This window comes from Gracilinanus agilis, chromosome 2, assembly GCF_016433145.1.
Source record: "Gracilinanus agilis isolate LMUSP501 chromosome 2, AgileGrace, whole genome shotgun sequence".
Lineage (NCBI taxonomy): Eukaryota > Metazoa > Chordata > Mammalia > Didelphimorphia > Didelphidae > Gracilinanus > Gracilinanus agilis.
In genome coordinates, this window is record NC_058131.1 from 237,710,893 (window position 1) to 237,732,557 (window position 21,665).

General features: G+C 42.1%; 2 protein-coding genes across 2 annotated transcripts in view; one reads left to right on the top strand and one right to left on the bottom strand.

Annotated features, from left to right (window-relative positions):
* Positions 1-6,850: 6,850 nt before the first annotated feature.
* Positions 6,851-8,663, top strand: LOC123235018 (cytochrome c oxidase subunit 5B, mitochondrial). The gene is made up of 4 exons (XM_044661041.1): positions 6,851-6,988; positions 7,582-7,652; positions 7,991-8,090; positions 8,462-8,663. Exons 1-4 carry the CDS (start codon positions 6,886-6,888, stop codon positions 8,572-8,574), a joined length of 387 nt encoding a protein of 128 aa, XP_044516976.1. The 5' UTR covers positions 6,851-6,885; the 3' UTR covers positions 8,575-8,663.
* A 2,963-nt stretch (positions 8,664-11,626) lies between these two features.
* ACTR1B (actin related protein 1B) overlaps positions 11,627-21,665 on the bottom strand; it is a 15,266-nt gene continuing 5,227 nt past the window's right edge. The window contains exons 2-11 of the mRNA XM_044661043.1: positions 18,584-18,648; positions 17,288-17,363; positions 15,820-15,945; positions 15,339-15,463; positions 14,243-14,459; positions 14,014-14,106; positions 13,629-13,803; positions 13,224-13,285; positions 12,922-12,962; positions 11,627-12,716 (exon numbers count right to left, since the gene is read on the bottom strand). Of these exons, the coding sequence (XP_044516978.1) occupies positions 12,614-12,716; positions 12,922-12,962; positions 13,224-13,285; positions 13,629-13,803; positions 14,014-14,106; positions 14,243-14,459; positions 15,339-15,463; positions 15,820-15,945; positions 17,288-17,363; positions 18,584-18,648 (1,083 nt within the window). The 3' untranslated portion in view covers positions 11,627-12,613. The remainder of the gene's footprint in view (positions 12,717-12,921; positions 12,963-13,223; positions 13,286-13,628; positions 13,804-14,013; positions 14,107-14,242; positions 14,460-15,338; positions 15,464-15,819; positions 15,946-17,287; positions 17,364-18,583; positions 18,649-21,665) is intronic.

Sequence of the window (21,665 nt, forward strand, 5' to 3'; positions counted from 1 at the left end):
TTTGATAACATCTATCGAAAGTATCTAGAAACAATTTCAAGATTTTATTTTCTAGGTCTTTGTCCTTATTTGTGTGTCTCACCATTATTATTTTATTTTTACAAGATACTTACTAGCTGTGTGACCCAGGGAAAATCACTTTACCCTGTTTGCTCCAGTTTCCTCATCTATAAAATGAACTGGAGAAGGAAATAGCAAATTACTTTAGTATCTTTGCTAAGAAAACCCCAAAAGGAGTCACAAAGAGTCTGACCAAAGCAATTAAATAAAAAATCAATGGGTATCTTTTAAAATATTTTGGTATCTATGAGACATCTAATTATTAACCTTGTTAAGGAATATTCCATGCAGTTGAATCCCAGAGTCATTTGACCCAGGTGACATTTTAATAATTTCTTCATGTAATGCAAAAATTATTTTCCAAATGGCTAGACCAATTCATAACAATGTATTGTGTACCTATTTTTCCATATTCCCTTCCATTGTTGACTATTTCTTTTTTTAATTAACTTAAAAAAATTTTTTTATACATCCTTACCTTCCATCTTAGAACCGATACTGTGTACTGCTTACAAGGCAGAAGAACTGAAGGGCTAGGTGATGGGTGTTATGTGACTTGCCCAGAGTCACATAGCTAGGAAGTATCTGATCAGGAAATGGTCACATTTGAACCCAGGACCTCCTGTCTCTAGGTCTAATTCAATCCACTGAACCCCCTACCTGCCCCCCATCATTGGCTATTTCTTTTATCATTTTTGTCAATTTGATAGATGTGAAGTAAAACCTGAGTTGTTTTGATTTGTATTTTCTTACTATCACTGATTTAAATCAAATTTTCATATGTAGTTGTTAATAATTTACTGTTCTTTTGAGAACTGTTTGTTTCTTTTCTTTGAACACATATATGGGAGAATGTCTTCTGGTCATATATTTGTGTTAGTAATTTATATATCTTGAACATCATATCCTTTTCAGAGATATTTGATGCAATGGTGTTTTTTGTTGTTGTTGTTTTTTTTCCCAAACCAACTGTAATTTTGTTTCTATAAAAATTTTTCAATGTCATATAATTGAAATGGTTTATTTTTCTTTGGGGATCACACCTATCCATTGTTTGGTATAAAATCCTCCCCCTAAACTGTGCCCACAAAATTATTAAACTGTGTATATCTTTTTTTTTTTTAAACCTTTACCTTCTGTCTTGGAGTCAATACTGTGTATTGGCTCCCAGGCAGAAGAGCGGTAAGGGTAGGCAATGGGGGTCAAATGACTTGCCCAGGTTCACACAGCTTGGAAGTGTCTGAGGCCAGATTTGAACCTAGGACCTACCATCTCTAGGCCTGGCTCTCAATCCACTGAGCTACCCAGCTGCCCCCCTGTGTATATCTTTTGACTCAGTGATATCACTAATAGGTTTATATCCCAAAGAAAGAAGAAAAAGACTCACTGTACAAAAATATTTATAGCAACTTTTTTTGTGGTAACAACTAGAAAATAAGGAAGGGTGTCCATCAGGTGGGAAGTAGCTAAACAAATTATGGTATATTCATTTAATGGAATACTATTGTGCTATACGAAATGACGAAAGGTATAGTTTATTAGAAACCTGGAAAGATTTTTTTTTTGACCTGATGCAGAGTGAAGTGGGCAGAACCAGGAAAACAATTCATACTGTAATAAAGGGGGTAAAGTGGCTGATAATAGAGGAAGGAGCCTGTAGTACAAGTGAGTCACCTGGCCAGGGAGCCTGTAACTACCGTAGCTGGTGATTTGAGTCTGCCAAGGATGTGTAGCCTGAACTGTGATGCCCAGTCAGTCTCCCTGCTATCTGTAGGCTCCTTTAAGGTGGAGAATGAGGTGCCCCTCCCTGCTGGAGTGAAAGTAGTAACCAACAGGAAGTGAAGCTCTCATACTTCCTGAATAAAATGGATGCCTGGCCAATACTTCCTCAGGAGTTAGGTGGTTGCTATCTTCCCTCTCCTCAGCCCCTTAGCTCTGGATGATGTTATAAATAACTATAGAAGCTCACAGTATCAGGCTATGGGTTTATTTAAACACAGGAGGGGAAACTGAGGAAAGAGGGTTAGGGTCTGGAGAAGCTGTTGCTAAGGGTGACTGGCCATTGTTGGCAATGGACCTAGAAGGTAAGATCAGGCTGAGGGAACCAGCCCCTCAGCCAGGGATGATTTCTACTGCCCTGATGTTAAGTGGTCCACCAGCTAGACAGATGAAGTTGACAAATTAGTTTAGGGCTGTCCCTATTCCTAGGCTGACCTAACTTAATTTCCTACCCATGATCCTCCTCCTTCAACCTGGGGTCCCCAAGGGAAATCCAGGGGTAGCTGGGTGTCTGGGTGAGGTCCAGGAAATTAGAACCCCCAGGTTGGTTCTGCAGGGGTATTTATAGTCCCAGCTCATATTGTCAGATCTTGGGACTGGCCTTTGCTGGGTCCATTCTCCTAACTGCCAGGATTGCCTAGGGTAATTTTGCAAATGCAAGAGATCTTGCATAAATCCTGCATTACAATACAACAACATTGTACACATTGTAGAGACAAACAACTTTGAAAAGACATGAGACTGCTAAACAATGCAATTACCAATCATGATTCCAGAAAACCAAGGATGAAGTATGTTATCCACTTCCAGGCAGGTGGACTCAGGTACAGATCGAGACACAGAATATAGTTTTTAGTGATGGCCAATGTGAACATTTCTTTCGCTGACTATGCATATTTGTCACAAAGATTTTATTTTTATTTTTTTCCAGTGGATGGAGGTAAGGAGAGATGAGATTTTTAACTGAAAAATTAATTTAATTTAAAAATTCATACTTTAAAATTTTTAAAGAATCTTTTCTCTAGCCACACTTGTGAAAGATACGTGATTTGGTTCTCCTGATTTTTTTTTTATGGCATGATATTTAATATTCAAGTCCTCTATCCATTTTGAGTTTATTGTGGCATATGGTGTAAGGTGTTGGTCTAAAAAAATCTAACTTCTGCCAAACTGCTTTTCCATTTTTGCAGCAATTTTTGTCAAATAGGGACTTTTCCCCCCCAAGTAATTTATGTTCTTGGATTCATTAAACATTACAACATTAAATCCTATTGTTCCTGATTCTTCCTTATATAACCTGTTCTTTTGAACTTCTGTTTTTTTAACCAGGGCCAAATAATTTTGATGATTACCGCTTTATAGTGTAATTTTTTTTTAATATTTTTAAACCCTTAACTTCTGTGTATTAGTTCCTTGGTGGAAGAGTGGTAAGGGTAGGCAATGGGAGACAAGTGACTTGCCCAAGGTCACAGAGCTGGGAAGTGTCTGAGGCCAGATTTGAACCTAGGACCTCCCGTCTCTAGGCCTGGCTCTCAATCCACTGAGCTACCCAGCTGCCCCTTTATAGTGTAATTTGAAGTCTGAAAGTAGCATTTCCCCTACCTTTTTTCTACCATTTCCCTTCATTTCCCTTGAGATTTTAGATCTTTTTTTCTCTCCAAATTAATTTTATTATTTTGTCTAGCTCTATAAAATATTCTCTTGGTAGTTTGATTAGCATAGTACTAAATTTGTAAATTAATTTGGGTAGTATCCTCATTTGATCACAATTATAAATTCTAATCTTGTTTGCAGATATGAATACTAAGGGTAGGATATTAGATTACTCCCCAAAGGGGACAAAGCCTAGTGTAGTTGACCTACTTTAAACTCCCCAATTGCAGCTAACATTTAATAATCATAGTTAATATACAGGTAATGCCTTAATTATACTACCTTATTTGGCCTTACAACCACCTAGTAAGTAGGTGTCATTACTATCTCCATTTTACAAATGTTAAACTTGAGGCTGAGAAAAGTTAAGTGATTTCCCCCAGATTAGTTACCAAGAGACTGAGGTAGGATTTGAACACTTGTCTTCTTGACATAGGCTCTAATACAATACTCACACTGCCACCTAGCTGTCCTTTACTATAACGCTTCTATCATGTCCAAACCTTAGTTTAACACAAACATATGCAAATCTTATGTCTACAATTATTTTTAATTATTTTTAAACTTCATGCAAATGTGTCCTTTTACTACTTTTAAAAAATTGGATAGGCTTTTTAAAAAGTCTTGAGCCCTAGAATAAAAGTCAACTGCTTTTCTCACTTCCTTTAATAAGTGATCATCCATGGGGGCAGCTGGGTAGCTCAGTGGAGTGAGAGTCAGGCCTAGAGACAGGAGGTCCTAGGTTCAAACCCGGCCTCAGCCACTTCCCAGCTGTGTGACCCTGGGCAAGTCACTTGACCCCCATTGCCCACCCTTACCAATCTTCCATCTATAAGACAATACACCGAAGTACAAGGGTTTAAAAAAAAAAATGTGATCATCCATCATGACTGAATGCTTCCAATGGCACTCCATTTCCAGATGGCTCTATTTGACCTAAAATTTTTTTCTTTCCTGAATGAAATTTATTTCCACATCACTTCAACCTGTAAGTCTTCTCTTGTACCTCATTCCATATGTAAAATGAGTTTGAGGTTCTCAGTCAGGAGATCTGGACTCCAATCTGGCTTCAAATTCTTATAAGCTGTATAGGTAAGCCACAATTTCTCAGAGCGTTAGACTCCACACCTGTAAAATAACTACAACAGTTTCCCCAAGTTGTGAGGAAAGCACTATGCAAATGTGATTTATTATTGTTAAACTGGATAGGATTCTAGAATTTGGAAGATCTGGAGAAATAGACATGGCATCTAGTCTAAACAATGAATATATTTGGTAATATAACATAAGATAGAATTTAATTATAACAAAAACTGCAAAGGTACATAAGTTAAGATTAATATCCTTGCCTTAGTTAATGTCAACATTAAATAATGACTTGGCTAATATATAAACTCTTATAAGAAATTCTTATGGTTCTGGAAGGCATTATTTTTATAAGATTAAGAGGAGAAAGTAGGATTAGGATTAAGGTTTAGATTATCACTAGATTTTCTGCTTTACCAGTAAACATATTTCTAGTTCTCTACCACTCATTCCTTCTTAGTTTCCATAAGTACTTTTTTGCTCCTTTTTGTGTTTTCAGATTTTGGTTAGGATCTTTAGTAGCTAATGTTCATGAGAAAGGATCTAATAAAATAGTAATTATAAGGCAGAGGCTGTCCATTGTAGGGCATGTCATCTATCTGAATGTTAATTATAATCACTAGACTGAAGTAAGGGATCTGGCACCAGTTATGGAGAAAGAAAAGTTATTATAGAAGAAAAAAGACAGAACTTAAATAGAAGGAAGGGACTAGAAAGGGAAAAGAGTAAATTAATTTTGTAGGGAAAAATTAAAGACAGTAACAATAATGGAAAGTGGAATGGGAGAGAAATTGGTTCCCCAAGTCAGTAATATTTAAGGTAAATATCAGGAATTAAGATATAAAACCAGGAGAGAGAACAGAAGATCTTTCTAGAACTGGCCCTAGTTTTGTTCAGGAACTGCTTGGCTTGAGGGAGCCCATTAGTGTTGATTTGCCAGTGCTCCCCAGTTATAGTTGTGGGGTTTTCCTACTGTTGTCATTTTTAGTGTAAGAAAAAAAAGCAGCCCTTCTAAAACCCAAGAATTCCTTAATGGAGTTTATACATTGGCCAAGTTCTTACTTAGAAGGTGAATTTTGACATTAGCTAAGGCTAGGATATTAGTCATAACATATTCTGGTAGCCTGGGTTGAGTGACAGATTAGTTCAAAATCTTATATAAAATCAATCAATTGAATATTGCCCCATTTATGGGCTGAACTTCATGCTTTCTCTGGTGACCCACCCTTAGAACTTTGTTCCAATCATAATTGTTAGTTTTAAAGGACAAAGAGTGGTAACAGTGAACAGAAGACTTCCACAAAGTCAGGTCATTACACAGAATGTTCTTTCCAGGATGAATTGCTTCCCTTCCCTGGACAGTTTGGACAGGATTCATCCCTGGTCTCTAAGGTAGTCTAGAAGAGCAGAAAAAGGCTTCAAGGGATCATTTTCCAGGCATAGAGAAGAGCTTTGACTTGCCCAAGGCTGTAACTAGTAAGTGGTAGAATTGGAACAGAAGCTAGCTCTCCTGGTCCTGTTTCCCCATTTTTAAATGAAAGGATTGAACCAGCTTGGAAGAGTAAAGAGATGAATTTGCTATCAGAGGACCTGAATTTAAAATCCAACTCTCCTAGCTGAATGACTTTGGCCAAGTAAGGGTGACTACCATAGCTTCTGTTTCCTTTCAGTTTCCTAAACGTGAGGGAGTTTGCTTGGAATTCCCAAGTGGGTAGGTGTTCTTGGTACGCCTCAAGGAAGAAAATAAGCATATATTAAACCCATACTAGGTACCAAGCACTATGACAAGTGCTTAACAAATATTATTCCAACCACCCTGGGAAACAGGGCCTATCATCATCATCATCATCATCATCACCACCATTTTATAGTCCAGTTACAAGGACCTGCCCAGGTTAGAATGGGTCACAGGCTGGGTTTGAACAGCTCTTCACGACTGCAGGCCCAGTGCTCCAACCACTACCACCTTGCCGCTTGAGCCAAAGAATCCGATCTCTTTAACAGTTGAAACTGCTTTATTTAGTGCCCAGTAGAGTACCAGCGAAACCCACTACACAAGAAGCAGGAGCACTGGGAGAAAGCGCAGCTGGCTATACCTCACCTCAAGCAGCGCAAACTCCAGTTCCTCCCCTCATTCTCCCCTCGTCTCGCGTAACCCAGAGCTCGGGCGCAGGCCGAGGAGGAGGAAGAGCCAGGATAGGCTGGTCTAGATCACATGGTCTGTGAGAAGGCGGAAGCCCCGCCCGTCTCGGGAGCTTCACTCCGGAAGCGCCGCTGCTGCAACCGGTCATAGTTGTCTCAGACGCAATGGCTTCAAGGTTACTTCGGGGCGCTGGTGCTCTGGCGGTCCAGGCCTTGAGAGCCTGCGGCCCGGCTCGGGCAGTCGCTCGTTCCATGGCAACAGGAGGAGGTACGTGAGACGTCGGACCCCGGGGGACCCTCTTGGCAGCGGCTTCTGCGGAGAGGCCCAGTAGTCCTGGCGAGGACGGGGAGAAGGTAGTAGAGAGGGCTTCCTCTGTCCGCGGGGAAATTTCATAGTGGTCACTAACTGGGCGAGAGCATCGTCCACCGGCGCCTCCATCAGGGATTTTAAGCTCGCGAATGGCAGCCACGTTTGGCTTTTGTCTCGTGTCTCCAGTGTCTAGAGCAGGCGTGTGATAAATGTTGGGTTGGATTTTTTTTTTCCAAAAGCTTGAAACTGGGGACACCGAGTGACCTTGCCGAGACTTGGGACACCTGGAGCCCGCTATTGCTCAAAAACTTTCCCCCTCCCCCATTATAGCCAGTGGCTATTACAGGGATAGCCTCGGGCCCGCCGCCAGGAAGTGTCTGAAAATCGGCCTCAATTTGGATTTGTCTCTACATAGTTTGAAGTGTGTTGGAGAGACTAGGGAATGTTACTGAAGATTAGCAATTAATCTCAACTGCAATTTGAGCTGGTAAGTGTCCTTGCTGTAGCGCTTCTGTATAGACAGCCTCCTTTATTCATGCATCTTTGTATAGGAATCCCTTCTGATGAGGAGCAAGCTACTGGCTTGGAGAGGGAGATTATGCTGGCTGCAAGAAATGATTTGGTGAGTTTCAAATTACACCTGAGTCTGTTATTCCCCATATTGATAACGTTTGGGTTGATAAACCGTCTCTTTGGGAGGTTTATCCTCCCTCCAAAATCTGTAGGTAGGGAGCATATCCAGTCACTTCAAAGATCATGGACTTGGAGGTGGAAGGAACCTTAAATGTTAGCTAGTCCAATCTCATTTTGCAGTTGAAGTGATAGTGTCTTCATCAAAGCAACACAGGTAGTGACAGAGGCAGAATTTGAACATAGGTCATCTTACCTCAAATGTTGTGCTTTCCCCCACTGCATGAATTGGTCAGTCAGTTTAATTATTGAATATTGATGTTCCTGCAGGATCCATACAACATGCTAGCCCCAAAGGCAGCTCCAGGCACTAAGGAGGAGCCCAACCTGGTCCCTTCCATCACTGACAAGCGAATAGTGGGCTGTATCTGTGAGTATTCCTAAAAACTAGATATCCCAAGGTACAAATACACCTGAAAAGATGACATCCTTCCAGTTAAGGGATGTGGAATTAGAATTGAAGTCATCCTAACACTATATCCTAAGGTCAAAGAGTCTGTGACTTGAGAGGGCAAGTTGTATTGGGGGGGAGGGAGGAGTTAGGCTTGATTTATTACTTTATTCCCTTGCATCTCTAAACTTGTAGCACTTTGGAATTCTGAGGTGGTCTCAGACCTTAGTGGACTATGAATATTAAATCCACTTTACCCAAGAAGAAATACTGCAGAGGGGGAGAAAGGAGATGCCAAAATGGTACTGGCAGTTTTCCTTTCTAGTGGACTTCATCTTTCTTCTCTGCAGGTGAAGAGGACAATAGTGCAGTCATCTGGTTCTGGCTTCACAAAGGTGAAACACAGCGTTGCCCTAACTGTGGAACCCATTACAAGCTGGTACCTCAGCACATGGGCCACTGAGCCCCTGGATTGGTTTACTTGAGATATGTTGTAATGTTTTCTTCCCTCCAATAAAAGACTAGCCATTGCCATTCCTGGCTCTCCCAGAATTATAAGTGGCTGGTTTCATATTTTTCTTGTTTTTTTTTTTTGTTTTTTTTTGTCTGTCCCTCTCCCTGCCCCCAGGAAAAATGCTTGCAATTCCCTGAGGTGAGGCTTTGTAAAAAAGCACCCCATAAATTTTACTACCCTCTGCTGCAATCTAGAATAAGCATGTGAGAACTAGAAGAGACATTCTAGCCAACTCATTAAGTAAGAACACAATTTCTTGCCATTTTCTGTACTTTTAAAATCTCATATCTTTTTAGCAGTTAGTATGTTATCCATCTTTTGTAAGCTACGCACTTCATAGTTGGAAAGATAAACTATTTCATTTAGTCTAAGGTTCAAATAAAAGTAAATGTTTTAAAAAAAACATTGACTAATGAGTGAACCAGTGAGCTTTTCCTTTTTTTTTTTTTTTTTTTTTTTTTTTAAGCCCTTACTCTCTGCTTCAGAATTGTTAGTGAGTATTGGTTCCAAGGCAGAAGAGCAGAAAGGGGTAGGCATTGGGGGGTGTGACTTTACCCAGGGTCACATAACTTTCAGATTTGAATCCAGAACCTCCTCTAAGCCTGGCTCTTTATCTACTGAGCCACTTAGCTGACCCAGGTTCCCTTTACTTTTTTCAGCTTCCTGTTCTACCCCTAATCTCAACCATATTCATGAAATTACTCTTTGCTCAGACCCTAGGAACAGTGAGAATTGACACCTTTTCTTAAGAGAAATGTCATTCTTAAAGCTTTAAACCATGTTAACTGTTACAGCTGAACCCATTTTAAGCACCTTGTTTCTCTATCACCTGGAATAATATTCTTTCTCTACTGAGAAAGAAGATTGACACCAGTCCAGTCTCAGCTCTTATGTTACCTTGTTTAAAATAAATCTGGTTACTTGCATGTGTCAAGTTTTATAGAATGTAAAGATGAATAAAATATGGTTTGGGCCATCAAGAAGCTTAAAATTTGCTGTAGGAAATACACTCATGATATTATGAGGGCCATAAAAGTAGAAGAAAGGCATGTAGGCCTTAGGGATTACTGCTCTTTGTGGTGATCTTGGTAGATTTCATAGGCCAGTGGTTCAACAGGTGAGGTTTTAAGGAGGGTATAAAAGGGGTAGGAAATGAGAGTTGCTAGGGTTGAAATTCTAAGTGGGGAGAAGACCATGAACAAACTGTAAAGCATGTTTTAGGGGATGATGAGTAGTCTCCCTTTTGATCAGTGTAGAATGCACATAGGGCAGGAAAATAGTGGAGACAGAACTGCGTAAGTTGGGTCCTAATTATTGCTTATCCTTAAAAATGTGAAAGTACCATACAAAGGTATATCAGACTAAGGAGTTGGGTCTGTATTGATTAGGCAGTGAGGATCAACAAGACTTCTGAGCAGGGAAATTGGCAGTGTTGTACTTAAAGATTATCTGACTGGATTGGAAGGAGAAAAAACAAGATTATTGCAATAGTAGAGGACAGTGATGGTGAACCTTTTCTAGAGATGGGGTGCCAGGCCCCACTCTCATCCCACCCCAGATCCAGTGCCATGCCCCTCCCCCCATCAAGTGTTGGGTGCCCCATGCCTACACCTTTGGGGTAGGAGGGAGAGGGAAGAAGCACTCATTGAGCTGCTGGGCAGAGGGACAGGTGAAGTGAAGAATGTCCTCAGCAAGTGTAGAGAAGGGGGCAGGAGTGGCCCAAGCTCTGCTCCCTGTAAGCAGTACATTCCCATTGAGCTGCTAGGAAGATGGGTGGGGGGTGGGGGTGAAAAAATGTCAGGCACAGTGGAGAGGAGGGGAACAGCTCTACCATAGTCCCTCTGCCTTTCTAGAAATGAACTGGAGGTGGCAAGAGAAGGGTGGCCATGTGCCCACAGAGAGCGTATACCATCTTTGGCATCTATGCCATAGGTTTGCCATCACTGGTCTAGGCCCTCAGGTTGAGTGGGAATAAAAAGGTTAGACACAGGTAAAGGTAAGATGCATTTAAAAAGAACTGCCAGAACTAGTCTTGCTGTTCACCCTACTCTCTGCTGCCTCTTCACTGGCTATCCAACATTCCTGGAGTATATTCCATTCTCACCTCTACCTCTTAGAACCCCCAGCTTTCTTCAGAGCTTAGCCCAGGCATCTACATGAGGCCTTTCCTGGTTCCCTCCAACTGCTGTCTTTCCTTCCCACCCTTCAAATTATTTTGTATTTATTTTGAATATGTTTTGCATATGGGTTTATGTGTATAGATAATCCCCTATCAAATATAACTACAGAGGACAATGGCATTTTCTTGTCCAAGTTTCTAGCACAGAATAGACATTTAATACTTGTTGACTGACTAGGCAACAGAGAAGAAGTTAAAAATAAGACGTTTCAAACCTAGGCAAACAGGAGTGTGGTAATGTCATTGAGAGAAATGAAGTCAGGAAGAGGATCTGGCTTGAAAGCTTTCAAAACATCTCCTGGACTACACTGTTAGCTCCTCAAGGACAGGGATCCTACTTCTGTCTTTCTTTTAATGCCTTACTCATAAAAGAGGCCCAGCAATTAGAAGTAATGACAAATTCTAAGAGTCACAACATTACCTCAAGATTACTTCTAGGAATAAATTCTGTTAAATGTTGGTAAGGCTTGTGAATTCTCTGTTTCCACCTAAGGATTTTTAAAAAGGGAATGATGGAAGTGGGAACTTCTGGCACAGAGTAAAGGGGCCTATTCTCTGGTGCCTTCCATGTTGCCCTGACAACTCTAGTTCTACCTGTTTTGGAAATAGAATCCATGCTGCACCATTCTACCTTGGAGGCCTTTCTCTAAAAGACTCTGGGGATGAATGAGGAAAAAAATATAAGTGGTATGCATAGCATCTGTCCAGCCAATAGCAGCTGTCTGCAGAACAGATCAACCCCTAGGAAAGAGGAAAGAAGGAAAAGATGCTTTCTGCAAAAGTCAACAAAACAATTAGAAGAAAGTATAGCCACGCACCACATGTTGTTCATAATTATTACTATAATGAATTTACAAAAAAAAAATACAGGCAACTGTGTTAAATTATTGTACATGTCAGTGGGGCAGGGCTGTGGAGGATGGGGACCTGGCCATAGGACCCCTTGTTTAGGGGAATAAGGGAGAGGAAGAAAATGCCCTACCACCCAGGCACAGCCCTAGCTCCTCATTAAGTGGCTTTCATTGAGCAAATGAAAAATATCAACCCTTTCCAATCCAGAGTAAGCAGAGAAGTAGGAGGATGGGGGCAGCAGTTCATTTAAGTGCTTTGCAGGGGAAGAAGATAAAAGGAGCCTCCACCATCCTAACCCTGTTTAACCCCTTGCTCTGAGACTAAAGGACTTAACTCTGGATCAAGGGCACCTCAGTACTAGGATGAAAGGCTACCCTATTAACCCTGCACCAGGGAATCCCAGCCCTAGGCAGAGAGAATGGTGAAGGAGAGAAGCCAGAAGTGCCTTAGCCAAGACTCACTGCTATTGATTCAATAAAAAGATAGGTGAATGGCTTAAAACTGACCAAGGCAGATGTGAAGCAAAGATCTGCTCACAACCTTGGTCCTCTCTCACTTCCCTCCCTAGAAGTTAGTCATGCAGTCTTCCAGGTACCCTTATTCTAAGCTGGGCCCTGCAATGGGAAGGAAAATGGGGATGGCAGGGAATATGGACTTTAAGGGAAAGCACCCCCCACAACTGTCCACAAGTAGATGACCACAGGCTACCTTGGTCCTAGCTAAGGGTGGCAAGCCTTTCCTCCAATTCCTATGTTTCAACTTAAGGACCCCATCTACCCAGCCGAAAAGTGGAAACAAGTGTGGAGGAGGAGGAGACTAGGGAATTAGCTACACCACCCACCTGGGGGGTGCTGGGCATGCAGGGGGGGCCTAAGCCTGGACCAGAAAGGGTTAAACAAAACAGTTCCCCTTTCTTTTCCTTTCACCCCCTCCTATACACGCTACCCACTCTCGGCACTAAAAGGTTTTTCGATGGATTGCTCGGGCTCCATCTTCCTCATACTCCTTTTTGGATACCCACATCTTCTTAAAGGTGTCCAATGAAGCCAGTATAGAACCGCTGTGGAGGAGAGAAGATTGTCACTAGAAATTTAGACTGGTCTGATTTCTACCTTTCTGAAGGACTCAAAATTCCATTCTCCTCATCCTATGAGGTAGAGACCCCTCTGGAGAAACTTCTCCATCCTGAAGATAACTTAACCAATTATTCACCCCAGCTGTCAGCTCTGAAACCCAGGCTCCCTCATTCAACCCTTGAACCTTACCCTATCCATGTAGAGTACAGCCGTTCCTGAGGTGCTGAAATCTAAAAGAAGCAAAAACTGTCAGGACAACAATCACCATTCCCACATCTGTCCATCCCCCTCCTACAGCAGTCTTTCCCAGGTGCAGAAACTCATTCTTTTTCATTCATAGGATAATGGGAAAAACGTATGTAGGTCTCTGGGGGTGAAGCTACCTGAGAGCCCCAAGTATATGGGTATTAACTGAAGCGGTAATGGGTTCAGAAATCATTGCTTTCTTTTTCTTTCCTGAAACAGATACAAATGATTACCCACAACTTTACCTTAATTTTTACATCTTTTGGGGCAAGTTTCTTTACTTCACTCAGTAACCGGTCACCAAAGCCTGAAAACAAAATGAAACAAAAGGCCTATTGCTAGGAACCCAGCTTTCCCCTCATCACCCTTATTAAACTGCTAGTTCTGTTCCTTCTTCACTGTGAACTGAGGTGTAGATAGGGGTAAAAGTCAGATGTTCTAATAGGAAGACAAAGGTCTATATATCCCTAGCCTGAAGGAAAACAGAATAAAGCCCCATAATAAGTGATGTTCTGCATCAATTCCTAGCCCTTGCTGATATATCACAATTATACAGACCACCAGAAAGCACCTGAAGGAAATGGGACTAAGCAGAATAGCACAGAACCTAGATGTTCCAGCTCCCAATGTGCTCTTAAGGTTGATCCTACCTTTGAAGAGGGTTGAACCTCCTGAGAGAACAATGTTGGCAAAAAGTGTTCGTCGAAGGTCCATGTCTGACTTGTGGATAGCAAAGGCCAGTACCTCGTGAAGACCTTCGCTCTCATCCCCCACCAGATCAGGTTGGAAAAGCAGCTCAGGGGCCCGGAACCGTGCTGGCCCAACCTTCATGACAGGTAAATGAGGTAGGTAGGAGGACCCTCAACCTTGAGGCAGGAAGGACCCCAAAAGATCCCTCAGCTTTTCCCCTGCACCTCAGAATACCTTCCGCCCACAAGGTACAGCACCACCCCCTTAAAGCCCCAAGCAATGCCTTCCCTGACCCCAAAGACAACACTTGCTTTCCCAATACCACCTACAAAACTTGTGACTTACATCAAGTGTGCTACCATCTGGCAGGGTGTACTGCACCTTCTCTGTTTCCAGAGCCTCATCTTTCTGTGGGTTGATAGACAAGTAGCAGGCTCTCTGTGGGGTAAGCAGGGGTCTTAGGCAAGACACTATAAAGATGTCACTGAACAGTTCGTTTTCCCCATTCCCACTTCAGACCCTTCTGTCTCTTCACCCCTTATTTCTATTGTATGTACCTTCCCCACTCAGTTACCTCTTTTATAGTTCGGACAACCTCAAACTCAGCTGATGTATGAAAGTCAGCTCCTTCCTTTCTCAGAAGCAGTCGTAGGTAACGGGAAACATCACGGCCAGCAATGTCCACTCTCATGATGGAATGCGGCATGGCGAAGCCCTCATAGATAGGCACTGCATGTGTTACCCCATCCCCTGAATCCAAAACCACTCCAGTTGTTCTTCCTGTTGCATACCTGTAGCCAAAACATATCCCTACCCCGTCTCAGCTACCGAGTGCCTCCCTACACCCCACCTATAGCGGAAAGCTTTCCAAATGGTAGCAGTAATAACAATGGCCAGCATTTATATAGAGCTATAAGGCCTGCAAAGCACTTTATATATAATCTCACTTGATCCTTGCAACAATCTTACGATATATGTGCTATTATCATTCTTACTTTGCAGATGAGGAAACTGACCCCAACTCCAAAGCTCTATCCACTAAGTTACTAAGATGCCCCTCTAGATACCTAATAAATATCTGTTTAGCTGAATTAACACCTGTAGCCTGAAGGAGCATGGAACCAACTTTTTCCATTTAATTATTTTATTTTTTAGTCTGATTTTAATACCAAAACATACAAAAAAAGAACACTTCCATTTCTAAGGTAAAAAAGAAAAAAAGGATTATAGATGAAACCACAAATCTCTGGTATATAGACTTTTTAGAAGTATATAATGAATTCAGTGTTACTTTCAAAACTGTCCTACTTGTCTGTTTCCTTCTGTTCTCTGCATGGAAAAAAAGTGCTTCAGCAACCCTCTCTTACATTACTACCATTAGCTCTCCTTGCTCCTACAAGTCCCCTTCTCATTGAAAATTTCAAGCAAACCAAAAACAAAAGCTTTGTTACCAATAAACAGAGACAAACAAAAGAAATAAATGCATTGGTAATGTCCAAATAAATATGTATGTCTCATTCTGTAACTCACTTGTTAAGGAAATAATTAAAATGTGGCTGGTTGTGAAGTCCAGTGGTTGAATACTATACAAAAAGGGTCATCTGGGCCCTAAGTTTTAGGAAGACCAAAAAAGTAAGCCTATATATTAGGGTTCAGGAAGATATACTCACAAGCTGAGCACAGCCTGCATGGAAATGAACAAGGCTGGCACATTGAAGGTCTCAAAGAACACTTCAGCTGCCTTCTCCCGGTTTTTACTTGGATTGAGTGGAGCTTCCGTTAGAAGAACGGGGTGCTAGGTGTAATGAAGAGTTAAAGGCTCACTCACAAGACACTAAATTACCCAATGTACTCCCATTTTAGATTGTCACGTTCCACCCCCAGCCTCTCCCAAACTCAGTGAGTAGCTGCAGCCCAAACCACCCCCTTCTCAATGTTACTATCTAGTAATCCGTCAGTAATTACACTTCCTAAGACACCCTGCTCTGTATCCCAGGATTCCTGACTTAGAAAACATTAAACCATATCCTAGTTTGGGGGGGGTGGACGATGACAACAGGTCTCATCAAAGCAACTGGGAGAAGCTGCGGGAAAACTTAGCTAAAAGATGAAACAGGAGAGAAGAAAGCAAAATCAAGGGTGGTGTTATACCTCCTCAGAGAAAGTCTGTAGCTGGTCTTTGGAGTAGACATACTGCCAGATTCGTTCCATATCATTCCAGTCCTTTACTACACCATGCTCCATAGGGTAGCGGATGGCCAGCAATCCCCGGTGCTCCTAGGGAAGAAATGCAATATATTGAACATATGAGAACAAAACTTCATAGTCTTAAATGGTCTTCAAAGAAATAACAAGGCTTCTGGCTTTTCCCCTAAACTGAATCTTGTTCTCTTGATATCATTATCAAGCTATGGCTTATTCAATGTTTCAATACACTCTGGCTCAGCATGGTACTTTGCATATATTATAGATTTAATAAATATTTTTGATGAAGAAAAGAGAAAAATAGCAGTAGAGATTAGGGCAACATTAGTGACATGCAAAATAATTTCTAAAATACAAAAACCAATATCCTAATTTTATGGGTGGAAAAACTGATTCAGAGAGGAAGGTTACTATGAGTGAAGTGATGAAAAAAGGAAGAGAATTCAGGAATCCAGAGCTCTACCTAAAAAGTAATGGTAAATGTCTGGATACAGTCTAATATTCTGAACCTCTGGCATCTGCTGCTTAGAAGATAACCCCAACACACCTAGCAGATTAGCTAACATGACAGCAAAGGAAAGTAATAAATGTTGGAGGGGATGTGGCAAAATTGGGACATAACTGCTGGTGGAGTTATGAATTGATCCAATCATTCTGGATGGCAATTTGGAACTATGCTCAAAGGGCTATAAAAGACTATGATCCAGCCATACCATTGCTGGGTTTATACCCCAAAGAGATCGTAGGGAAAAAGACATAGCTTTGTGGTGGCAAAAAGTTGGAAAATGAGGGGATATTTTTCAATTGGGGAATGGCTGAACAAATTGTCTGCTGGTGATGGAATACTATTGTGCTCAAAGGAATAATGAACTGAAGGAATTCCATGTGAATTGGAATGACCTCCAGAAATTGATGCAGTGAAAAGAGCAGAACCAGGAGAACATTGTACACAGAGACAGATACACTGTGGTACAATCGAATGTAATGGATTTCTGTACTAGCAGCAATGCAATGATCCAGGACAATTCTGAGGGATTTATGAGAAAGGACACTATCCACATCCAGAGAAACAACTGTGGGAGCAGAAACACAGAAGAAAAACAACTGCTTGAACACATGGGTTGATGGGGATATGATTGGGGATGTAGACTCTAAAAGACCACCCCAGTGCAAATATCAATAATATGGAAATATATCTTGATCAATGACACAAGTAAAACCCAGTAGAATTGCCAGCAGCTTACAGGGGTGGGGGTGAGGGTTGGAGGGGAGGGAAAGAACATGAACCATGTAAACATGGAAAAATATTCTAAATTAATTTCAAAAAATATATAAATAAAATAAGAATGATTCTCACAAAAAAAAAAAAAAAAGATAATCCCAAACCATGGAAAAGAGGTTGAAAAGATTTTACCTCTGCTTTGGGGCCAATGAAGAGATCTCCTTCTAGGGCCCCAGCCATCACACGTATGTGCTTTGGACGACCAACACTGCGAGGACAAATGTGTTAAGAGATGTGAGTTGAGAGGCAGAAGGGAAGGGGCATACAGCTTTGACAATGCTGTCCCTTCCCAGGGAAATCAAGACCCAACACAAAAGGTCTAGAATAGGGATTATTTTTTAAACCCTTACCTTCCATCTTAGAATCAATACTGTGCATTGGTTCCAAGGCAGAAGATCTGTAAGGGCTAGGCAATGGGGGGGTTAAGTGACTTGCCAAGGGTAACACATCAAGGAAGTGCCTAAGGCCAGATTTGAACCCAGAACCTCCTTTCCTTAGGCCTGGCTCTCAATTCACTAAGCTACCTAGCTGCCCCCTAGAACAGGGATTCTTAAACATTTTTGCATCAGGGGCACTTTTGGCAGTCTGGTGAAACCCATGGACCCCTTCTCAAAATGGTTTATTACCTTTATTATAACTAAGGAAATGTTAAATTTCAATTAAGAATTAGTGAAAATACTTTTTTTTGCCCATTCCAAGTTCACTTCCCTGAAATCCATAGATCTCTTGGGGGCTTTGGGCCCAAAATTAAGAAATTCTAGTCCCACATGGAGAAAGGATGGGAAGCAGAAGTTAGAACACTGCTCAATAAGAATTTAGGTCTATTATGGCCAGTTTGGCAGTTCAGGGAAAGATAAGTCTGTTCAGATTTAATTTCAGACTCCTTTTACGCTCTATCCTTCCCATTTCTACCCAAGTCACAAAGACACTTTGAGTTCACGGGAATCCCAGCCCCTCAACTCCAGCATGGGCCCTGGCAGCAAGTCAGCCTTCTGCAGGCACAATGACTCAGCCCATACAGTATGTATTAGAGGCCCGGACAGCTGAAAACCAAGGGGATACAGAGTGCCAAGAAATGGAATCTAAAAATGACAGGACATGTCTCATGTAGCCATCTTTGTTACATCCCACTGCCACACCCTGGAACAAGACTTAAGACTAGACATCTTACCAACTTGAAAAGAGATCCAAGTTCTTTCCACATCAACACCAGCCAGGGTTTCAAAAAGAGGAATTGAAAACTCATTTGATCTCTTACATTGCCCTTAAAACAGAAACCAGGCCCAAACCCTGTCTGTGATTCTTACAGAAGCAAGTTACTTTAATAACCTAGACCCCTAGTGAAAGAGTTATTACACAGACATGCAAGAAGACAACAAACAAAAGAAAGTGAAGAAGGTTTTGGGGGACATGCTAATTGACACTTACTAGTTTGGAAAACAGTATTTAGGAATCTGATCTCCAGCAAAGCCAGCCTTGATTGCCCCAGAACCCTGTAAGGAAAAACAATGCTCAGCACCTTAAAGTATGAGAGCGATTGAGATACAGGAAGTCTAGCTACAAAGCCAGGAAAAGTAGAACAAAAAAAAGAAGCAGCAACCCCAGTGCTGGCCCATGAAAACCAAATTCCTAACCCTGGATTAGGAACAAGTAACCCACAGCACAAACTCTCTCCATATCCCTAGCCCCTAAATAAAAACAAGAAATGCTCATCCTGCAATCATAAAACTAGATCTGGAAGGGACCGCAGAGGTCAGCTATTCCAATCTCCCTCATTTTGCTGAAGAAGAAACTGAAGGAGATGAAGTAATTTGACTAAAATTACATAGTCAGTATTTGAGGTAGAATTTGAACCCCCAACTCCAGGACCATTCTTTCTCAAGGGATCCCAGGTGGGCAAGGACAACAGACAAGGTCTCTCAACGGAGATGATTAGATTCACTAGAACAGGCATCATTTCTCAAGTGACTTCCACCCAGGAGAGCAGGACAAAGAATATAAAACAATAGTTTGTTTTTTACCTAGGCTTATTACTTCCCTGATGTGGGGAACTGCCTGTCAGTGAATGCCTTCTATCAATGCAAGGCACTTGCTCTGCAAAGTCTTAGTGAGTTGCCCAGGGAAGCAGGAGGTTAAATGATTCAACCAGTATGTCAAGAGACAGGTGAACTGAGGTTTGCTCTACTGCTGCCTCTCAGCTGCCTGCTATGCCTCATAACCATAAAGTACTTTAGAGTAAAAACTGATTTTAAAACAATGTCATCTGTATCATTAAAATGTTAGACTAAGATGCCTTGTGAGGTCCCTTCCAATTCTAAATCTATGAAGCTATGAATCCTGTGAGATAAGTCTAGTCCAGGTCAAAGACCTAACTTGGAAACCAGACCTTATACTTATGACCTAAAAAGTCCCCTTCCACCAAAAAATGGCCTAGTCCTTCTTATTCTTATTCCTTGGTCAAAGGCTTACCAAGGCCAAGACACCTAACTTCAAGTCTCTTACTAAGTCAGCCAACAGTGACCTATGCTGGGCCACATCCATCAATCAATCACCAAGCATGTCTACTTGCACTGTGCCAGAAACATGGAAAAAGTGCTAGAAGAGTCAGGTTCAGGTCTTTTATCTGACCCCAAAAGAAATCTAATTCAGTAGTCACCTGTGGAAACAAGTTTCAGATCAGGGGGGTAAGTATCTACAAAGAAAAGACTAAGGGGCTCAGGGGATAGAGAGTCAGGCTTGGAGATGGCATGTCTTGGGTTTCTGGCCTCAGACACATCTTAGCTGTGTTACCCCTAGGCAAGTCACTTAACCCTAACTGCCTAGCCCTGGCCACTCTTCTGCCTTGGAATCTTAGTATATACTTTAAAAAATACTTAATACTGATTCTAAGATAGACAGTAAGGATTTTTTTCTTTTTTAAAAAAGAATAGGCTAAGTCCATAATCAGATGCAGAGATACCAGAAAAAAGGGCAAGAATTTCACCAAGAACTGTCATAATGAAGCTAAAATATACAGTAATGCAATCATAGACTTAGAGCTGTAAGAGCCCTTGGATATCATCAAGTCTAACTCTATCCTTATACAGATGCAGAAACTGAGGCCTTCAGAGATTAACATACAGGTAGTATGTGATAGAGGGGCATCAAAACTGGATCCCATGACTTCCAAACTAGCACTCTCCCTAAGTCACAGAGTTATCAGTTCTGTGGATGAAATTGTCTTGATTTTGGTTCAAAGCATAGACAGTCCCATTCTGAGAAACTGAGCCACAAGACTATCAGAGGACCCAAGTAGCCAAGCCAAGATTCTTTCTTTCTGGAACTTCAAATCAGTCATGCTCTAATCTGTTCTTGAGGCCTGGGATGTATGACCTGAACATACTTCCTTGACCAATGCATCCATTTCTTGCTCAGCAATGCAATAAGGAGAAAGGCTTGAGTTCCCCAAGGAGCATTCAAACATCTGAGCAACTAGTTGTATCTTCTCAAAGGGAGTACAACTATAGCCTGCTGCCCTCCTGAAAGACTGGCCTCGTAGTATCCTGGTAACTGGTTCGGCCTGCTTAGTAGAAGTTGTCTAAACACTGTATCACCAGCATCCATAATCCAAGAATGAGGAGATCAGTAGAGTGAATGGTGAGGCTAAGTCCAGAGAGACCCCTTAACTGTCAGAGATGTTGAAATATCAGTAAAGCTGAAGAATTTTATATTTCTAGCTGAAAGAGACCTTAGGATCATCTTATCAGATTCCTAATTTTCCAATGGGGCCACTGAGACCAAAAGAGGTGAAGCAGCTTGTCAAACTTCAGACAAGTTTGGCTGTGGCAAACTACAGAGCCAGGATTCTAAGCCTAATTTGCCCTTTGGCACCATTAGTGCTCCCTGCAAAGCACTAAAAACTACACAGTGCTCCATGATAAGACCACTGGATGACAGATCTAGAGCTGGAAGGACCTTAGAAGTTATCTGATCCAATGCCTTCATTTTACTCATGAGGTCTAGAAGAGTCAGTGACTTGCCCAAGGTCACACCACAAGGAGTTGTGCTGATTCAAACCCAAGAGACCTGGGAACCCAAAGGCGGTACCACTCCACCTGTTTTTCTAATTCTTAGCCGGGGGATGATGCCTGGCTTCCGCGGTTGACCCACCCCCATCCCGCCCCCACCTCCACATGCAAGCAGTTGGGGGTAGGGGTGCATCCCGCTGGCGAAGATTGGTCGCGACTCGAGGAGGGGGCAGGGAGGCAGGCTCCTGCCCGAAGCAGGGCAACGTCCCTGGAGGAGAGAGGAAGGCTGGCGAGTCAACTCTGAGTGGACACGCGGGCGAGAATCTCGAGTATGGGTTCTGCGCGTGCGCCCCTCCAGAGCTGTCACATCTCTCGGGCTGGGGAAGGTGGGCTGGGGCGGGGGCTGCGCCGGGGCAGGGGCAAGGGCGCATCGGGGCGGGGTGGGGCGGGGCTCGAGAGGAATCCGGATACTCTCCCAGCGCCTGCCCCGCCCGGGAGCCGCC